The 12855-nt window shown below is 51.7% G+C and overlaps 2 protein-coding genes across 7 annotated transcripts; one reads left to right on the top strand and one right to left on the bottom strand.

Annotated features, from left to right (window-relative positions):
* Window positions 1–405: 405 nt before the first annotated feature.
* Window positions 406–3191, bottom strand: MRPL36 (mitochondrial ribosomal protein L36). 6 transcript variants are annotated; one of them, XM_053657411.1, is made up of 2 exons: window positions 3058–3191; window positions 406–840 (listed from the first exon to the last, which is right to left on the bottom strand). In XM_053657411.1, exon 2 carries the CDS (start codon window positions 825–827, stop codon window positions 507–509), a length of 321 nt encoding a protein of 106 aa, XP_053513386.1. In that variant the 5' UTR covers window positions 828–840; window positions 3058–3191; the 3' UTR covers window positions 406–506. The 6 variants fall into 6 exon arrangements, with proteins under 6 accessions (XP_053513386.1, XP_036993303.2, XP_036993302.2 ...); XM_037137408.2 differs by lacking the exon at window positions 3058–3191 and adding an exon at window positions 1796–1863; XM_037137407.2 differs by lacking the exon at window positions 3058–3191 and adding an exon at window positions 1761–1862.
* Window positions 3192–3249: 58 nt separating this feature from the next.
* Window positions 3250–10612, top strand: NDUFS6 (NADH:ubiquinone oxidoreductase subunit S6). The gene is made up of 4 exons (XM_037137402.2): window positions 3250–3423; window positions 4211–4264; window positions 9519–9641; window positions 10423–10612. Exons 1-4 carry the CDS (start codon window positions 3292–3294, stop codon window positions 10486–10488), a joined length of 375 nt encoding a protein of 124 aa, XP_036993297.1. The 5' UTR covers window positions 3250–3291; the 3' UTR covers window positions 10489–10612.
* Window positions 10613–12855: the final 2243 nt, after the last annotated feature.

The following is a 12855-nucleotide window of genomic DNA, read 5'->3' as shown; positions in this document are numbered from 1 at the left end:
CGTGTCTCAGACCAGGGGTGATAAACTATTTGATATCCTGAATACCTTTGTATGTAAACAGTCAAATTGTCCTTGACTGAAGGACTGCTATCAAGGTCTTCCATCCTCATCCTGGAGACAGGAATGTTGAAAGGAATTTGAACCCTGGGAAAGAAGCAGTGTATGCCTGAATGCAGACACGGGGCCGAGAGCGACTCCACAGGTGGACATGAGAAGAAATCTAGTTCTTTCTGAAGAACTTGCATTCTGATATTTGGGGGTGGGGAGGCGGGTAAGCCCGTCTTCCCTGCTCCCTGCCTTCTGTCCTCCTGCCAGCTTTCCAGCTGGGGCTCTGGCCAGACTAGATCTGGATAAAGAGTGAGGTGCCTGGAAAGTGGAGTCAACAAAACCGGCAGATCAACACTCTTAGAAACCAGAACATTTACATTTAATTCTTTTTTGGTAAGTTAACACCATCTCTCTAGGAAATGGTACAATCTTGCATGTTATTTTCACAGCCAAAGGAGCTACATCTGTCTCTGCTTGTGCTTTGGGTTCGTTTTGCAGTAGATGTACCACCGCCCACGCCTCTTCACCCGGTAACAGTCCCGGCAACGCTTCTTCAGGACGCCCTTGGTCTTGAACCCCAGAGCAGGCTGCAGGAAAGGCAAGGGGCAGCAGGAGAGGGGTGAGGCCACCACTTTGCTGGGCTGCGCCCCTGCTGGGACTGCAACGCGCAGGGGACCCAGCAGGAGTGTGGAGAGCGCACGGGATGTCGTCGTGCAAGGACTCAGACGTAGGAGAGGGTTTACAGCAGAAACCACCATTTTCTTTATAAAAACAGCCATGTTGTGGCTGACTCTATGCAAAAAAAAAAAAAAAAAAGGTGGTTACAGTGTCTTCCATGCTTCCTACTATTACAACTTTGTTTTGTTTACCTCACTGTCGGGTAGGCATAGAAGCTGAGGGTTAAGGGGTGCTACAATTCTCCAGTGCAGCAAAAACCCTAACAGCTCTGCAGGAGACAGGGGCCCCAGGTGGAGCACTTGACCTACCTACCGGGAGCCTGGGAGAGGCTGATCAGACCTTAAGCGTAGGCCACGCCCTGCACTTTGAAATAATTTAGCCAGGTGGAGGGATAAGTGACTTGTGACTTGCCCTGCCCTGTTAAGACACCGCAGCAATGAAGCCTGACCCCCCACCCAGGGGCTCCGGGCCGGGCCACTAGGGCCTAAACAAGGCCAGTGTCTACGCCTCACCAGTTTCAGCGAGGCGGGCGCCCACGTGTAGGATGGGTCTACATCCTCATACAAGTGGGGTAACCGCTTCTCCGTGAACTCCGACCCCGCTCAGGTTTAGCATGGGGCAGAGCTGGCCTGGTTTCCTGGGCATGAAGCACCCGGCTCCCGGGCCGGCGCCCCACCAGCCGACTGCAAGGAACTCCGGCGGGGTCGCTTGTCAGGTGCGGACTGCTCGGGGTTTCTCGGAGGCGGCGCACTGGCTGGCGTCGCGGGACTCGGCCCCAACACTGGCGCGTGTCGCTCGCAGTTCGCACACCGCGCCGCGAGGCTCGGGCGTCTAAGGGATGGGATCCGGCCCCACGCACCGCCCCCCCCCCCACCGTAGCCAACAGGGGGAGACTGAGGCCGCAGGGCCGACGTCTTCCGGCCGATCCCGTCCCCAGCCTCTCGACCTGGCAGCCGGCTGCAGAGGAGACCGAACCCCGGCATCACGCCGCCTTCCTAGTTCCCACCTGCTCGGGACCCGCAGGGACCCCTGACCTGTGAAGAACGGGCCCTGGCCCTGCCTTGCCTGCCTTGTTCCTCAGCCAGCGCCAGCGTCCCAGCCCGCGCCTGCGCAACGGGGCGGAGACGCCAACCCAGAGTTTCTTCCAGAAAGGAAACCGGCGCCGGGGTCACGTGGCAGCACCGGTCCCGTGGGACGCTAAGACCGAGCCCTTGCGCGCGTAGCAGACTTGGAGGGAGCCGGGTTCCTCCCTTCCCCGCCTTCCAGTCCCGGTCCATAGAGCACCCAGCAGGATGCCCCCTGCAACCTGTCACCCACAATTGGTTGTGATGGTGGCGGGGAGGAATGCAGAAATGGGAACTAAAAAAATATATATGTCTAGAATGAGAAAGTTACAACGAAGTAGACTTGAAAAACCGACAATACTAATGTAAAACAAAAATCTAGGAAAACCATGTGCTGGTACTACGTGAACACCCTAGGAAAACTGGCGAGTCCAAGGCAAACGGACAATGGTTCTAACTGGTTGCAATTAAATACCTTCTTCCCCTCCTACATTTTATTATGAAACATTTCAAAGAGATAAAAGTTGAAAGACTCTTATGATGAGCACCATGTACACCCAGGTACCACTAAGAGCGATGAACCTGCCTTTCAGGGGGCGTGTCTGCGAACCCACCCGTCTACTTTCTGGGCACGCGAAGGCGACCCGCAGACGTGGTGCACCTGCCCAGATGCTCTTTGGTTCTGCTCGAGCACCCGACAGTAAGCACCATTCCTTTCAGAGAGGTTTTCAGAGCATCACGTTTCTCGTCACCTGCTGGGCTCTCCTCCACAGCCGGGACGGCTGTGGGTGTACTCAGCTCCTGGGGTGTGGCGATTGCACGACTCTGCCCTGAGCTAAGTCTGCCCCCCTCCCTTCTGTTTTCGCCCATGCCCCTGGGTCTATGCACAGGCAGTTTAGAGGAGGCAGGAGAAGCACAAAAGTGAAGCGCTGGGACGCCAGCCCGGTCCTGCCCAGGTGCCCTCTGGGGTAGTGGACCTGTCCGGTGCTGATCACGTTGGGACCGGTGGCGGGAGGGGCGACAACGGTTGTGCTTTAATGGTAGCTTCACTGGCACTGTGCTTCGGGAATCCTCAAACAGGCGGTCCATCACCACCGCTCCCCACCCCCAGCCCCCGGCAACAAAGAAATGCGCACCGCGCAACGGGAACGCACTTCCAATTTCCTCTCTAGGCAGGAATCCTTCACCAATAAAAACATATCATATGTATCCCCCTGATTATCGATTGCCACTGAGTGCAAACAATGCATCTCCACTTTTTACCCACCTCTGCCTTTCCCCTGGTAAGAATAACAGCTACGGTTGTGCTCAAGGTTTCCCTCCTTATCGCAGCTGCGACCTGGCCTGCAGCTGCACCCGCCAAGACACTTCAGACCCGAACACAGCACGCATGCGCACCTATCCAGGGGGAGCGTAGTCTTGCTCGCTCGGGCCCAGCTTGGCTGTGCGCAAGCGTCAACGCTGGCGCGTGGACGCGCCGGGTCAAGGGTCAACCCACAAGATGGCGGCAGCGTTGACCTTCTGCCGGCTTCTGGGCCGGGGCGGCGCGGTGGCTCTTACCCTGCCTCGGGGCGCCAGATGTTTCGGGGCGCACATCTCGCCGACCGGGGAGAAGGTCACGCACACCGGCCAGGTAACCGGTGCGGCGCGGAGGACGCTTGAGTGGGCGGAGTCCAGGTCAGACTCCCGGTTTTTCCGCTGTCCCCGGTGCCCCGGTCCTCCCGGTGTCCTCCGATTCCTGGTTCGTGGGGAGGGATCACGGAGGACCGGCGACTGAGTACAGTGCGGGTCCCTGGTGCTGTCGCACGCAATAACCTGGGTGGATTTAAACGGCCGCTGCGGTGCTGGTCTTAGCGGCGTGTTTGCAGATTCTGTGGTCTGAGAGTGTCCCCGAACTCTAAAATGAGATTGTTACCCCAAAAGTAGCTGTGGGGAGGCTTTCCATTCTACTCAAAACGACAGATTCTGTGGCTCGAATCTTGTAATGTTTGTGTGATATTAAATAGTACACTTAACATAATTTGAGAGTCAGCTGTAGTCCAAAACTACAGGCTATAATTGTAAGCCAAAGATGAGAGTAAGTACCTATATTATTAACGTATCACCCGGAAGATTTAGAAGGGACAGAACCACGGGCCGTTTGTGGAGAAGGGGGGGTGCACCTTCCCTGCCTGAATTTGCCTCCTTTGCAGTCCCACTTCACCTGGCAGCCTTCCAGTTCAGATTATTGCCCATTGTCATCTTAGGGGTCCTGCTGAAAAATGCCCCTAGTTGCACAGCTATACTTGGCCCCTCATGTGTTTGATCCTGAATGACGTGAACATTAAGAAGACCACTTTTCTGTAATGTTTATGATTGATATGAAGTGACCTCTTTCTGAATGAAGCTGTAAAAATCACATATGGTCTTTTTCTTTTCAGGCTTATGATGATAAAGACTACAGGAAAGTTCGATTTGTAGGTCGTCAGAAAGAGGTAAGTATGAGAGATAAGCTGTCATAAAACCTTTATGTAACCAACAAGAAATAAAAATAATATGTAAGATTTAAACATTTTCCCTAATTTGTGAGCACTCTAGATTTGTAGTTCTGCATTTTTCCCCCTCCATGTTCCATGTGGCTATTTTGGTTTTGTTTCCCTTCTGCCCCCGCAATGTCACAGTATATAACAACATCTTGTAAGTGTAGTTCTGATTTACAGATAAATGAGAGTGGTCTTTTTCTTTATTTCTGTGCCTTGTACTCCAGAGACCCTCAGATTAGAGTAAGTTTTTTTTCCATAGTCATTTTGAGTCACTCCTTCCACTCAGTCAGCCTGTTGATTCTTCTTGGTAAGCTTCAGCTTTCCCTAAATCTTGTGTCCCCTTTCCTTTGATGTCGGTTACATTGTCCATTCCCAAAGTCTGGTTTTCTGCTTCCATTCCTCCTTTGTGGGTGTCATGAGGGCAGAAGCCGTGTGGTGGAGATGGAGTTCAAAGCACTGGATAGAGCAGTTTGGAGCAAATCGGTCTTGGGGTTGGTCCTGCAGCTCTGTCCCCAGCTTCCTATCTGAGCTCTTCTGGTGCTTTAGCAAGCATCTGGGTCTGTCACAGATTCCTCTCTGCTGGAAATTCTCCAGTAGCCCCGGTTTCTGATCGCCATAGCAGAGGGCAACCTGGAGCAACTTAAAAACAAAGCTATTAAAGACAGTCAGGCGCTGACCGTGTTGCCCCTCCATCAGCCTCTCCCTGTCAGCTCTCCTGAACTGGCTCTCCTTAATGGTTGTCCTAGGTCTGGTCTCTGGCGCCTTTCCTCTTTGGAATCATGCGTGTCCAGGGCACATCCTCAAGTTGTGACGGTGCCCAGCACGTCTGTAAATGATGAGCTGGCATTCTGCTCTGGCCGTTATTCTTACGACAAAAATTTGGCATTGAGTGGCATTTTAAAATTCATTTCCAAGAGATATTACTGTTTTAGAAAACTTTACACATACTGGAAAATCACACAGAAAGCACAGTTTCCGTATGCCCCTCACACTATTCCCCTGTCATCAATATCTGGCATCAGTGTGCTACATTTTTTACAAGTGATTGATTTAGACGTTGAATGAGTATTAATACATTAGTTTCAACTCGAGTCCATAGATTTCATGAGGGTTTACTCTTTGCTGTACATTCTGTGGGTCTTGACAAAGGTATAGTGTCGTGTATCCACCATTACAGTATCATACAGAGTAGTTTTGTTGTCCAGAAAACCCTCTGTCTTCTACCTATTCATCCCTGCTTTTTAGCATTTTCTCCAAACTTACTTAGTTTAAAAATTAATTTGGATGAAAACTTCAGCTTTTACTGTGATTTAAAAATTATATGTGTATGTAACACATGTATGTGTAGCTAATATAATTATTGATACTAGTGCTAAAAACACCCAATGTTTTAAATCATTGAACTGGGCTTTTAGTTTATTTTAAACTTGTAAATTTCCATTAATTACAGTAGAGAATTATAATTAAGGTCAAAATTTTACAGAATATTGATTATCGAACTGGGTTATTATTTCCTTTTTTATTAGTTTCAGTATTGTTTTGTAGAATTTATGTTTCATCTCTTTAATCTCAGTTTGATGTAAGGCAGTAAATTTTCCATAGGAACAGTCACTTCCAAAAACATGAGTTTAAAAAAACTCAGCTAACTGACAAGTGAATAGTTTAAACCTAAGTATATTTAGGCCCAGATGAATTGATCAAGAAGTAAATATTAAGAGAGGTTCATATATATATATTTTTTATGTTAGTGACCTGGAAGACTAATTTTTACAGTGGCTGGGCAGTTTAGGGTATGTGATACAGTGTGTACTTAAGAAAACACTACATTTACCGATAATGTGAACTGTACAAGGTGCCATGACATGTCTTGTAAGGTCCAATAGTGCTTTTTCCTTCCCGTGTCCCGTCCTGGGGCAGGGCACACGCTGCAGCCCTGAGTTTCAGCAGACTCTGAAGCTGGGCCGTGGCTGTGTGCGGTGGCTGGGCATTGACTCCCGGGCTCTTTGTCTTCCTGCAGTTGAGCGGAGTCCCAGAATGTTAATCATGGGAGGTCGGGGTCGCCCTGGAGCTGCAGTTCTGAGTGACAGGGGCAGTCCTGTGTCAGTCTCAGGCGTCAGGCATCAGCTGCCCTTCCCACAGGAGACAGCTGGTCTCTTGGACTGCGTGATGGGAGTTTGTTAGTGTGGCCTTTGTGACACATTTGTCACTGAGGTAGACACTATATTATTTACACCCGGAGGCTTCATTTGTATGGCGCATGGCTTCATCTGCAGCGGCAGTGAGTGGGCTATCACTCAGCACTGGCCCGGTAGAAGGTGTGGTGTACGGGGAGCCCAAGACCTTGGTGGAGGCTCTGTGTTTAAAGGAGCTTGTAAAACAACGAGACAGCAGCACCGATGCTTGTGGTGTTTGTTTTAATGTCGACATGTTTCCCACTGACTTTCTGCTGTGTTTTCGGAAGTAGAACTTGAAGGAAAAGCTTTACAAAATCATAATCTGTAACTGACAAAGCTTTTGAAAAATAACCAAACCTCTTCACAATGTCTGCATTGTGTGGGGTCAGGGTGTTTGGCACCGTTTGTGTTGGTGGCAGACGGGGCCTTCTCTGTGTGTGAGGGGCGTGAGGGATGCTGTCCCAGGTTGTGCGTCCTCTGGACAGTTGGCTGGCTTTGGAAGAAGTTAACTGAGCTTGATTGTGTTCTTATTTTCAAGTTTTATGAAATTAGGTATGCTGTCACCCTGCCTTATTTGTGAGGATTTGTTTATGCCTAGTCTTGGTTTTCGTGTCTCCCCCGGAACAGTAGGCCCCTGGTATAGAATGACCCAGCATGGGATGCTGGGCGTGCGCGGCTGGAAGCTGCACGGCCCTGGGTGGCCCGGACTGACCAGGTGCAGCGGTCCTCACCTGTAATGGTAGACAAGTACTGAGATTATTCCCAAGCCAAATGGCAGAGTAACCTTGAGCAACATTTATTAGTCTTATGCTCAACCTCACACTGCCCTGTGGTCTTGTCTTTATTAAGCCGTCTCTTCCTGTAAACTTTTGATGGCTTTTAGGAAACCTGGAGGGGGAAGGACGGTGCTGTCCCTCTGACACTTGGCCCTCGGTGTGGCGGGTTCCAGTTGAGTGACTCTCTGGCCTCCAGAAGAGGGTGACTTTCAGAGCGTGCTGTTGCTGTTGCCATCCACCCTGGAGTGGCCAGCGATGCGGAAAAGATGCTGGGTTCCACAGGCACCACCAGACAAACTAATCCTCAGGAGCCAAGTGTTGGCTATAGAGGTTGCCTGTGATCGCTGTACATGGCTCCAAAAAGGAGCAGGTTTGGAGAAGGTGCTGCTGGGTTTCTTCACAGGCTGTGCGGCACTTGGAGTACGGGAGCCTCAGCCCTCGGTGTGGGGCTGGTGGTCACAGGGCGTGAGTTGTGGGGCTCTCAGTCCCGGGAGGGACTGTGAGGGCCCAGGTTCGGCTCTTCCCCTGTACACCCGGGCACTGATGCTGCACTAATGCAGTTTCCCAGCATGGTGTGCCTTGTCTTTTTGACAGGTCCTGAGGACTAGAGCTTTTTTGACTTTTTGACTAGAACTGAGGACAGCTCTAATTGAGGCAGATCCAACCAAGACATACCTCCCACCTAGCGTCCCAAGTTTGCCACAGTAGGGCGTGGACAGACAGATTATTTGCCCAGCCAGGAAGTCTGAATTGCTGTAGTAACTATGCCGTGGAGGGGCTGGTTCAATGATGCCCTGCTCCCATGCGCCTGGCCACTCAGTGTCAACAGTTACCCTGGACACTGACCAGCGCGGCCACGCCTGTTTCTGCCATGTTCCTCGCCGTCTCTGTTGTGTCACCAGGTCTGGAATTGATTGTGCACAGCTCCGTAAGGGGTTGACAGTGGCAGGATCATCTCACCCGAAACTACAGAGGCTCTTTCAGTCCATTACTCTAGGTGGCCTAGATATTCTGGACTGCGTTGTGTTCTTCATTGTACAGCTTGTTTGACTCCGAATGCAAGTGAGTTGCATGTATTGCAGTGGTGGCAGGTTTCTCTGACCCGTAGGTTCCCATTCCCCTGTCCACACATGCAGTCTCTTTTTGCATTTGTGACGTGTGTGTATACCCCCCTTCCCCTCACATACACACAGCCCTTTTTCTGCCTCGGACTCACCTGTCACAGGACTCGGGCATTTCTTCTGTGAAGCTGCCGGCTCTGACCGATGGCACTGCTGTCGTGCTCCTCGGAGCCTCTGGTCCTCTCGAGTGTGCGTACTCGGATCAGACCCGGGTTCTTGGTCTGCGTGACCCTACGGGGCAGGTGACGTGCGTGCTTTAGGTCATTAACTCATACAGGTTGTAAGGCATGGTGTTCTCTTCTCAGTAGTTTGAGGACTTACATTTAGGGAAAAAAACAAAACACCTATGGTTACTCTGAGGAAAGAAGAAATGCTTGATTCTTTCCCTTTATTTACCAGTTTTAAAAATAATGAGCTGATTTTCTTGTAGTAAGGAAATTAAAGAAGTTTGAAAATATCAGTGTGGAATCAAGGGTTTTAGTGATTTGTTTTCAGTCCTTTGCGGTTATAATCTCATTGTTCCTCAGATTTCCCATGTCCAGTTTATTCCAAATCGGCAGTGCCCCCAAGTCGGCTACCCTTTTGACCCATCTGTAGTTGTCTCTGCTGACCTCTGGTCTCTCTGTCACAAACGCACGGCTCCAGTTCATCTGCAGCATCTCTGCACGGGCCCTGGAACCAGCTGTTTTCAGTGCCCTGGTTTCTTTAGTGTGAAATGGTGGCTGTGGACTCATTGCCACTCACTGGGTGTCCCTATTCCCAGTGGGCAGAGCTGTGGGACCATGTGTGTGTAGAGAGAGGGATGGCAGAGAGGAGGGAGGAGGTGATGAGTGGGGCAGAATGTTAACGGCCCGAGGCCAGGCAAGGACAGAATGGGAGTTCTTTGCACTGTTTTAATTCTTGCAACATTTCCGTAAATTTGAAATTATATCCAGTGAAAAATTAAGTGGGCTGTATATACATATATTAATTATGTATTTTGAAGATCTGTAATGATATTTTCAGTGAAAATGTACAGAATATAATTCTGCCTGTGCTGACAGGATGTAAATGTCTGTGGGGCAGGTTTCTACGTAAATTTAAATGAAATTGAATTTTTGTGCTCGTCTGTACAAGGTTTTTTTTCCTTGTGCAGGTGAACGAGAACTTTGCCATTGACTTAATAGCTGAACAGCCCGTGAGTGAAGCGGAGAGTCGCATCATATCGTGTGACGGCGGTGGGGGGGCTCTGGGCCACCCGAGAGTCTACATAAACTTGGTAACGTGGCCCGTCCACCTTCCTGTCCTGCCTGCTCCTGCTCCAGGGGGGCCCTCGCAGTGTTCCTCTGACCACGCACTGTCTCACCGACCTTGCCTACAAAACCAAACCGCAGGGCCGAGCACCGAGGCATCTTTTCAGATGTGACGTGCCCTGCAGGGTCCTACTTAGCGTTAGTAGCACCGACTTACCAGCTTCCTCTCAGACACGTAGGAGTCCGTCTTTCTCGCTGAGCCTTCCTTTGCAGCCCATTCTGTTGATACAGACACACTTGGGGCCTAGAGAAGAGGACTTGGGATATTAGGGCCAAGAATAAGCCACAGGCTAAAGCTCAGATGCACATGTGGTGTGAAGGAGAGGGGAGGGAGCTGGCAGGACCCACCACCGCCCCTTCTGCTGGTGGTGTGAGCGAGCTTGGACCCTGAACCCCAGCCCTGTGGGGACGCCCCCCTAGTCCGAGTCAGTGAGACTCCGGCTGTTCTGGAGGGGTCAAGCCAAGGGCAAGAAGTGGCTGCTGTGCTGACATTCTGTCCTTGCAGTGGCCCTTTGAGATGCCCTCGTGTTCCTGGGCGGGGCCCGAGGCCGGGGAAGGAGCCAGAGCTGGACCTAGGCTTCTTGGGCACTGTGGCAGTTCTTAGCTCAGTGGTGATTTGGGTTTGCAGGTGGTTCGGGCCGACAGGGCATTCAGGTGTTGTGTGTGCTTTCAGTGTCTAATCGCTAACTGTATTAGATTTGAAGCAGAATGTGGAACTATGAGGTCTTCCCTCTTGAATTTTTTCAGGACAAAGAAACAAAAACTGGGACGTGCGGTTACTGTGGCCTCCAGTTCAGACAGCACCGTCACTAGAGCCGACCGTGCACCTGGGTCTTAGGAGGCTATGCACCTGAGAGCTTCCGTGTACGAGTGAGCGGGGAGGTTCCCGTGCTGTACGTGGGGCTTACCTACTTCGAATAAAGGGTGTTGTCCCGGATGGCTGTTCGCAAGTGTGTTTCTGTCACGAAGGGACTTTTGGAAAACAGTGTCACTTAGAAGTGTGGGCTGGATCGGGGTCCCCTCCCACCAGATGTTTTTGGACAGGGTCTTTAATCCATGTGACCACACCAGGCTGCTGAGAGAAATGAAAGAAAACTGTATTCTCCCTTCAGCTACAGTTTCCGCTTCAGCCGCTGTGATCACACATGGTGTCCCCAGTCTGCCATTCCAACCTCCAGCCTTAGATCTCTTGTACAAACAGCATGTCCAGAGAGTGTCTAAAGGAACTGCATAGGCAGCAGCAGCCTGTGACCGTGGCTGGGTTTCCACAGCGCAGCTGAAGCCCAGTCTCCTCACCCGGAGCATCTCCACGCAGGCGACATGAGGTCCACAGAGACACTGTCCAAATGGAGTGAGCCCCGGGCTTCCCTGCCCTGAGCATCACTAGTCTGTTAGAATCAAATGTCCTTCCCCACAGAAATAGGGTTCCGTCCCTTACCATCCCCTTCACTCCCACTTCGTGCTCAGGCAGCAGGAGTCCTGGGGGCTGGCGCGGGCTCTGGCGGGGCAAGGTGGATGCCTGAGGTCAGGGAGCCACTCACGATGTCGTCAGCCACCTTGCCTGACTTTTGTCATTGATCCACCCCACATCGAAGAGCAGTCCCCTCCCTCATCCCCCCCCCCCCCAGGTCACAGCCCTGCAGCTGTCTGCCCTCTCCCTATGGAAGAGGGCAGACAGATAGTGGTGAGAGTCCCATGAGCCAGGGCCTCACTAAGGGTGCTGATGTCTCTGGGGCATCACAGGGCCCATGTTCAGTGCTGTCCCAAAGGGCACTCCAATGCCCAGGTGGGCTGTCCCAAGCCTCCTCTGCCCGGCCATGTGAGGGGTCACACTGGTCTGGACGCATAGGCAAGGGGCCTGAGCTGTGACTGTGTGTGTGCACCAGTGACCTGGTGTGATGGCAGAAGGTGTTGCATGCATTTTTCTGTCCTAGAGAGGTTGGTGACTACAGCAGCCCTTCACTGGGTCCCGCAGACACCTGGTAGTGCGGGGAGACGTGCCCTTTCCTGGGGTGGTTCTCAGAAATTACTGCCACGGCGGCCAGAAGTCTTAAGTCAGGGTGTCCCCAGGCCTCGTGCTTTGCTCCCTCTGAAGACACTGAGGAAGGCTCTTCCAGGCGTCTCGAGCTCCTGGTGGCTGCTGGCTTCCCTTGTAGACACATCACTCCAGTCTCTGCCTCCATCGTCACATGGCCTGTCTCTGGGTCCCTGGTCCACACCAGTCATTGGATTTGGAGCCCACCCACATCCAGTGTGACCTTACCTTGTTACACCTGCAGAGACCTGATTTTCAGATAACGTCCCATTCTGGGGTTCTGGGTGACGTGTTTAGGGGACACCATCTCCTAGAACAGGGTGACGGTGCACTCCCGTCTTTTGACTTGTCCTGTCACCACTTGCCCTTGGTCAGGTCTGACATAAGGTGGGGTGTCCTCGCCTACCACCTCTGCAAGGACTCAGCCAAGAACGCACAGTGGGACAGCTTCCTTTGGTGAGGGAGAGGTAATTGGGGACCCCTCTTAATGAAAAAAAAAAAAAAACTGGAATAAAAACTTGAGTACTTTGTACAAGAAAGTAAGAAAGTTACTCCTACCAGTTAGTGTTATGACATAAAAAGCCAAGTGGAAGCAGATGGAAACCCATTGGAACGGGAGCATTCAGTGCAGTGTCTGGTCAGCTGGACCGGACGCACCCGAGGAGAGGTGGTGGTCCCAGGTCCCACCCTGGCTCTGATGAGAGCCCCTGGCTCTTGGTGTGTTGGTGCTCGTGTAATCCCGCAGCCATGAGGGGTCCGTGTGTGCGAGTCTAGGGAAGGGCTCCGACCTGCTGACCGTGCAGCAGGCACTTCGTGTCCATCCCACTGTCCGTCTCCCCCAGAGCCTTCCAGGTCACGTTATTTCCTGGTTTACAGGTGAGCAAATGGAGGAGCACTGGCCAGGTGTGGCTCTGGGCCTCTGTTAGGGCCCAGCCTTGTCCTGGCCCCTCTGAGACCTTGTCAGGGTTGGTCTTAGCACAGACCTGTGGCCCTGCCGTCCCCGGCCACACGGACTCACTTTCCTCTGTGGGTTCACTGAAAACAAAGGGAAAAATTGTATAACCATGTGGCTTTTATGAAGAGAAAATGTGTTAGAATAACCAGTTTTGCACAGACAAGTCTGCATGTGCTCTGCATGGGAGCTG

Source organism: Artibeus jamaicensis, unplaced genomic scaffold, assembly GCF_021234435.1.
Source record: "Artibeus jamaicensis isolate MK-2021 breed Jamaican fruit bat unplaced genomic scaffold, CSHL_Jam_final scaffold_369, whole genome shotgun sequence".
In the NCBI taxonomy this organism is placed as follows: domain Eukaryota; kingdom Metazoa; phylum Chordata; class Mammalia; order Chiroptera; family Phyllostomidae; genus Artibeus; species Artibeus jamaicensis.
The sequence above is the reverse complement of the archived record's forward strand: the minus strand, read 5'-3'. Positions and strand labels throughout refer to the sequence as shown.

Bases quoted from the DNA above. Each gene is read 5' to 3' on its own strand.
- MRPL36 (XM_053657411.1), bottom strand. From the start codon at position 827: ATGGCTGTTTTTATAAAGAAAATGGTGGTTTCTGCTGTAAACCCTCTC.
- NDUFS6 (XM_037137402.2), top strand. From the start codon at position 3,292: ATGGCGGCAGCGTTGACCTTCTGCCGGCTTCTGGGCCGGGGCGGCGCG. The intron at 3,424-4,210 runs GTAACCGGTGCG...TTTTCTTTTCAG, and splicing joins AGGTCACGCACACCGGCCAG to GCTTATGATGATAAAGACTA. The intron at 4,265-9,518 runs GTAAGTATGAGA...TTCCTTGTGCAG, and splicing joins TTGTAGGTCGTCAGAAAGAG to GTGAACGAGAACTTTGCCAT.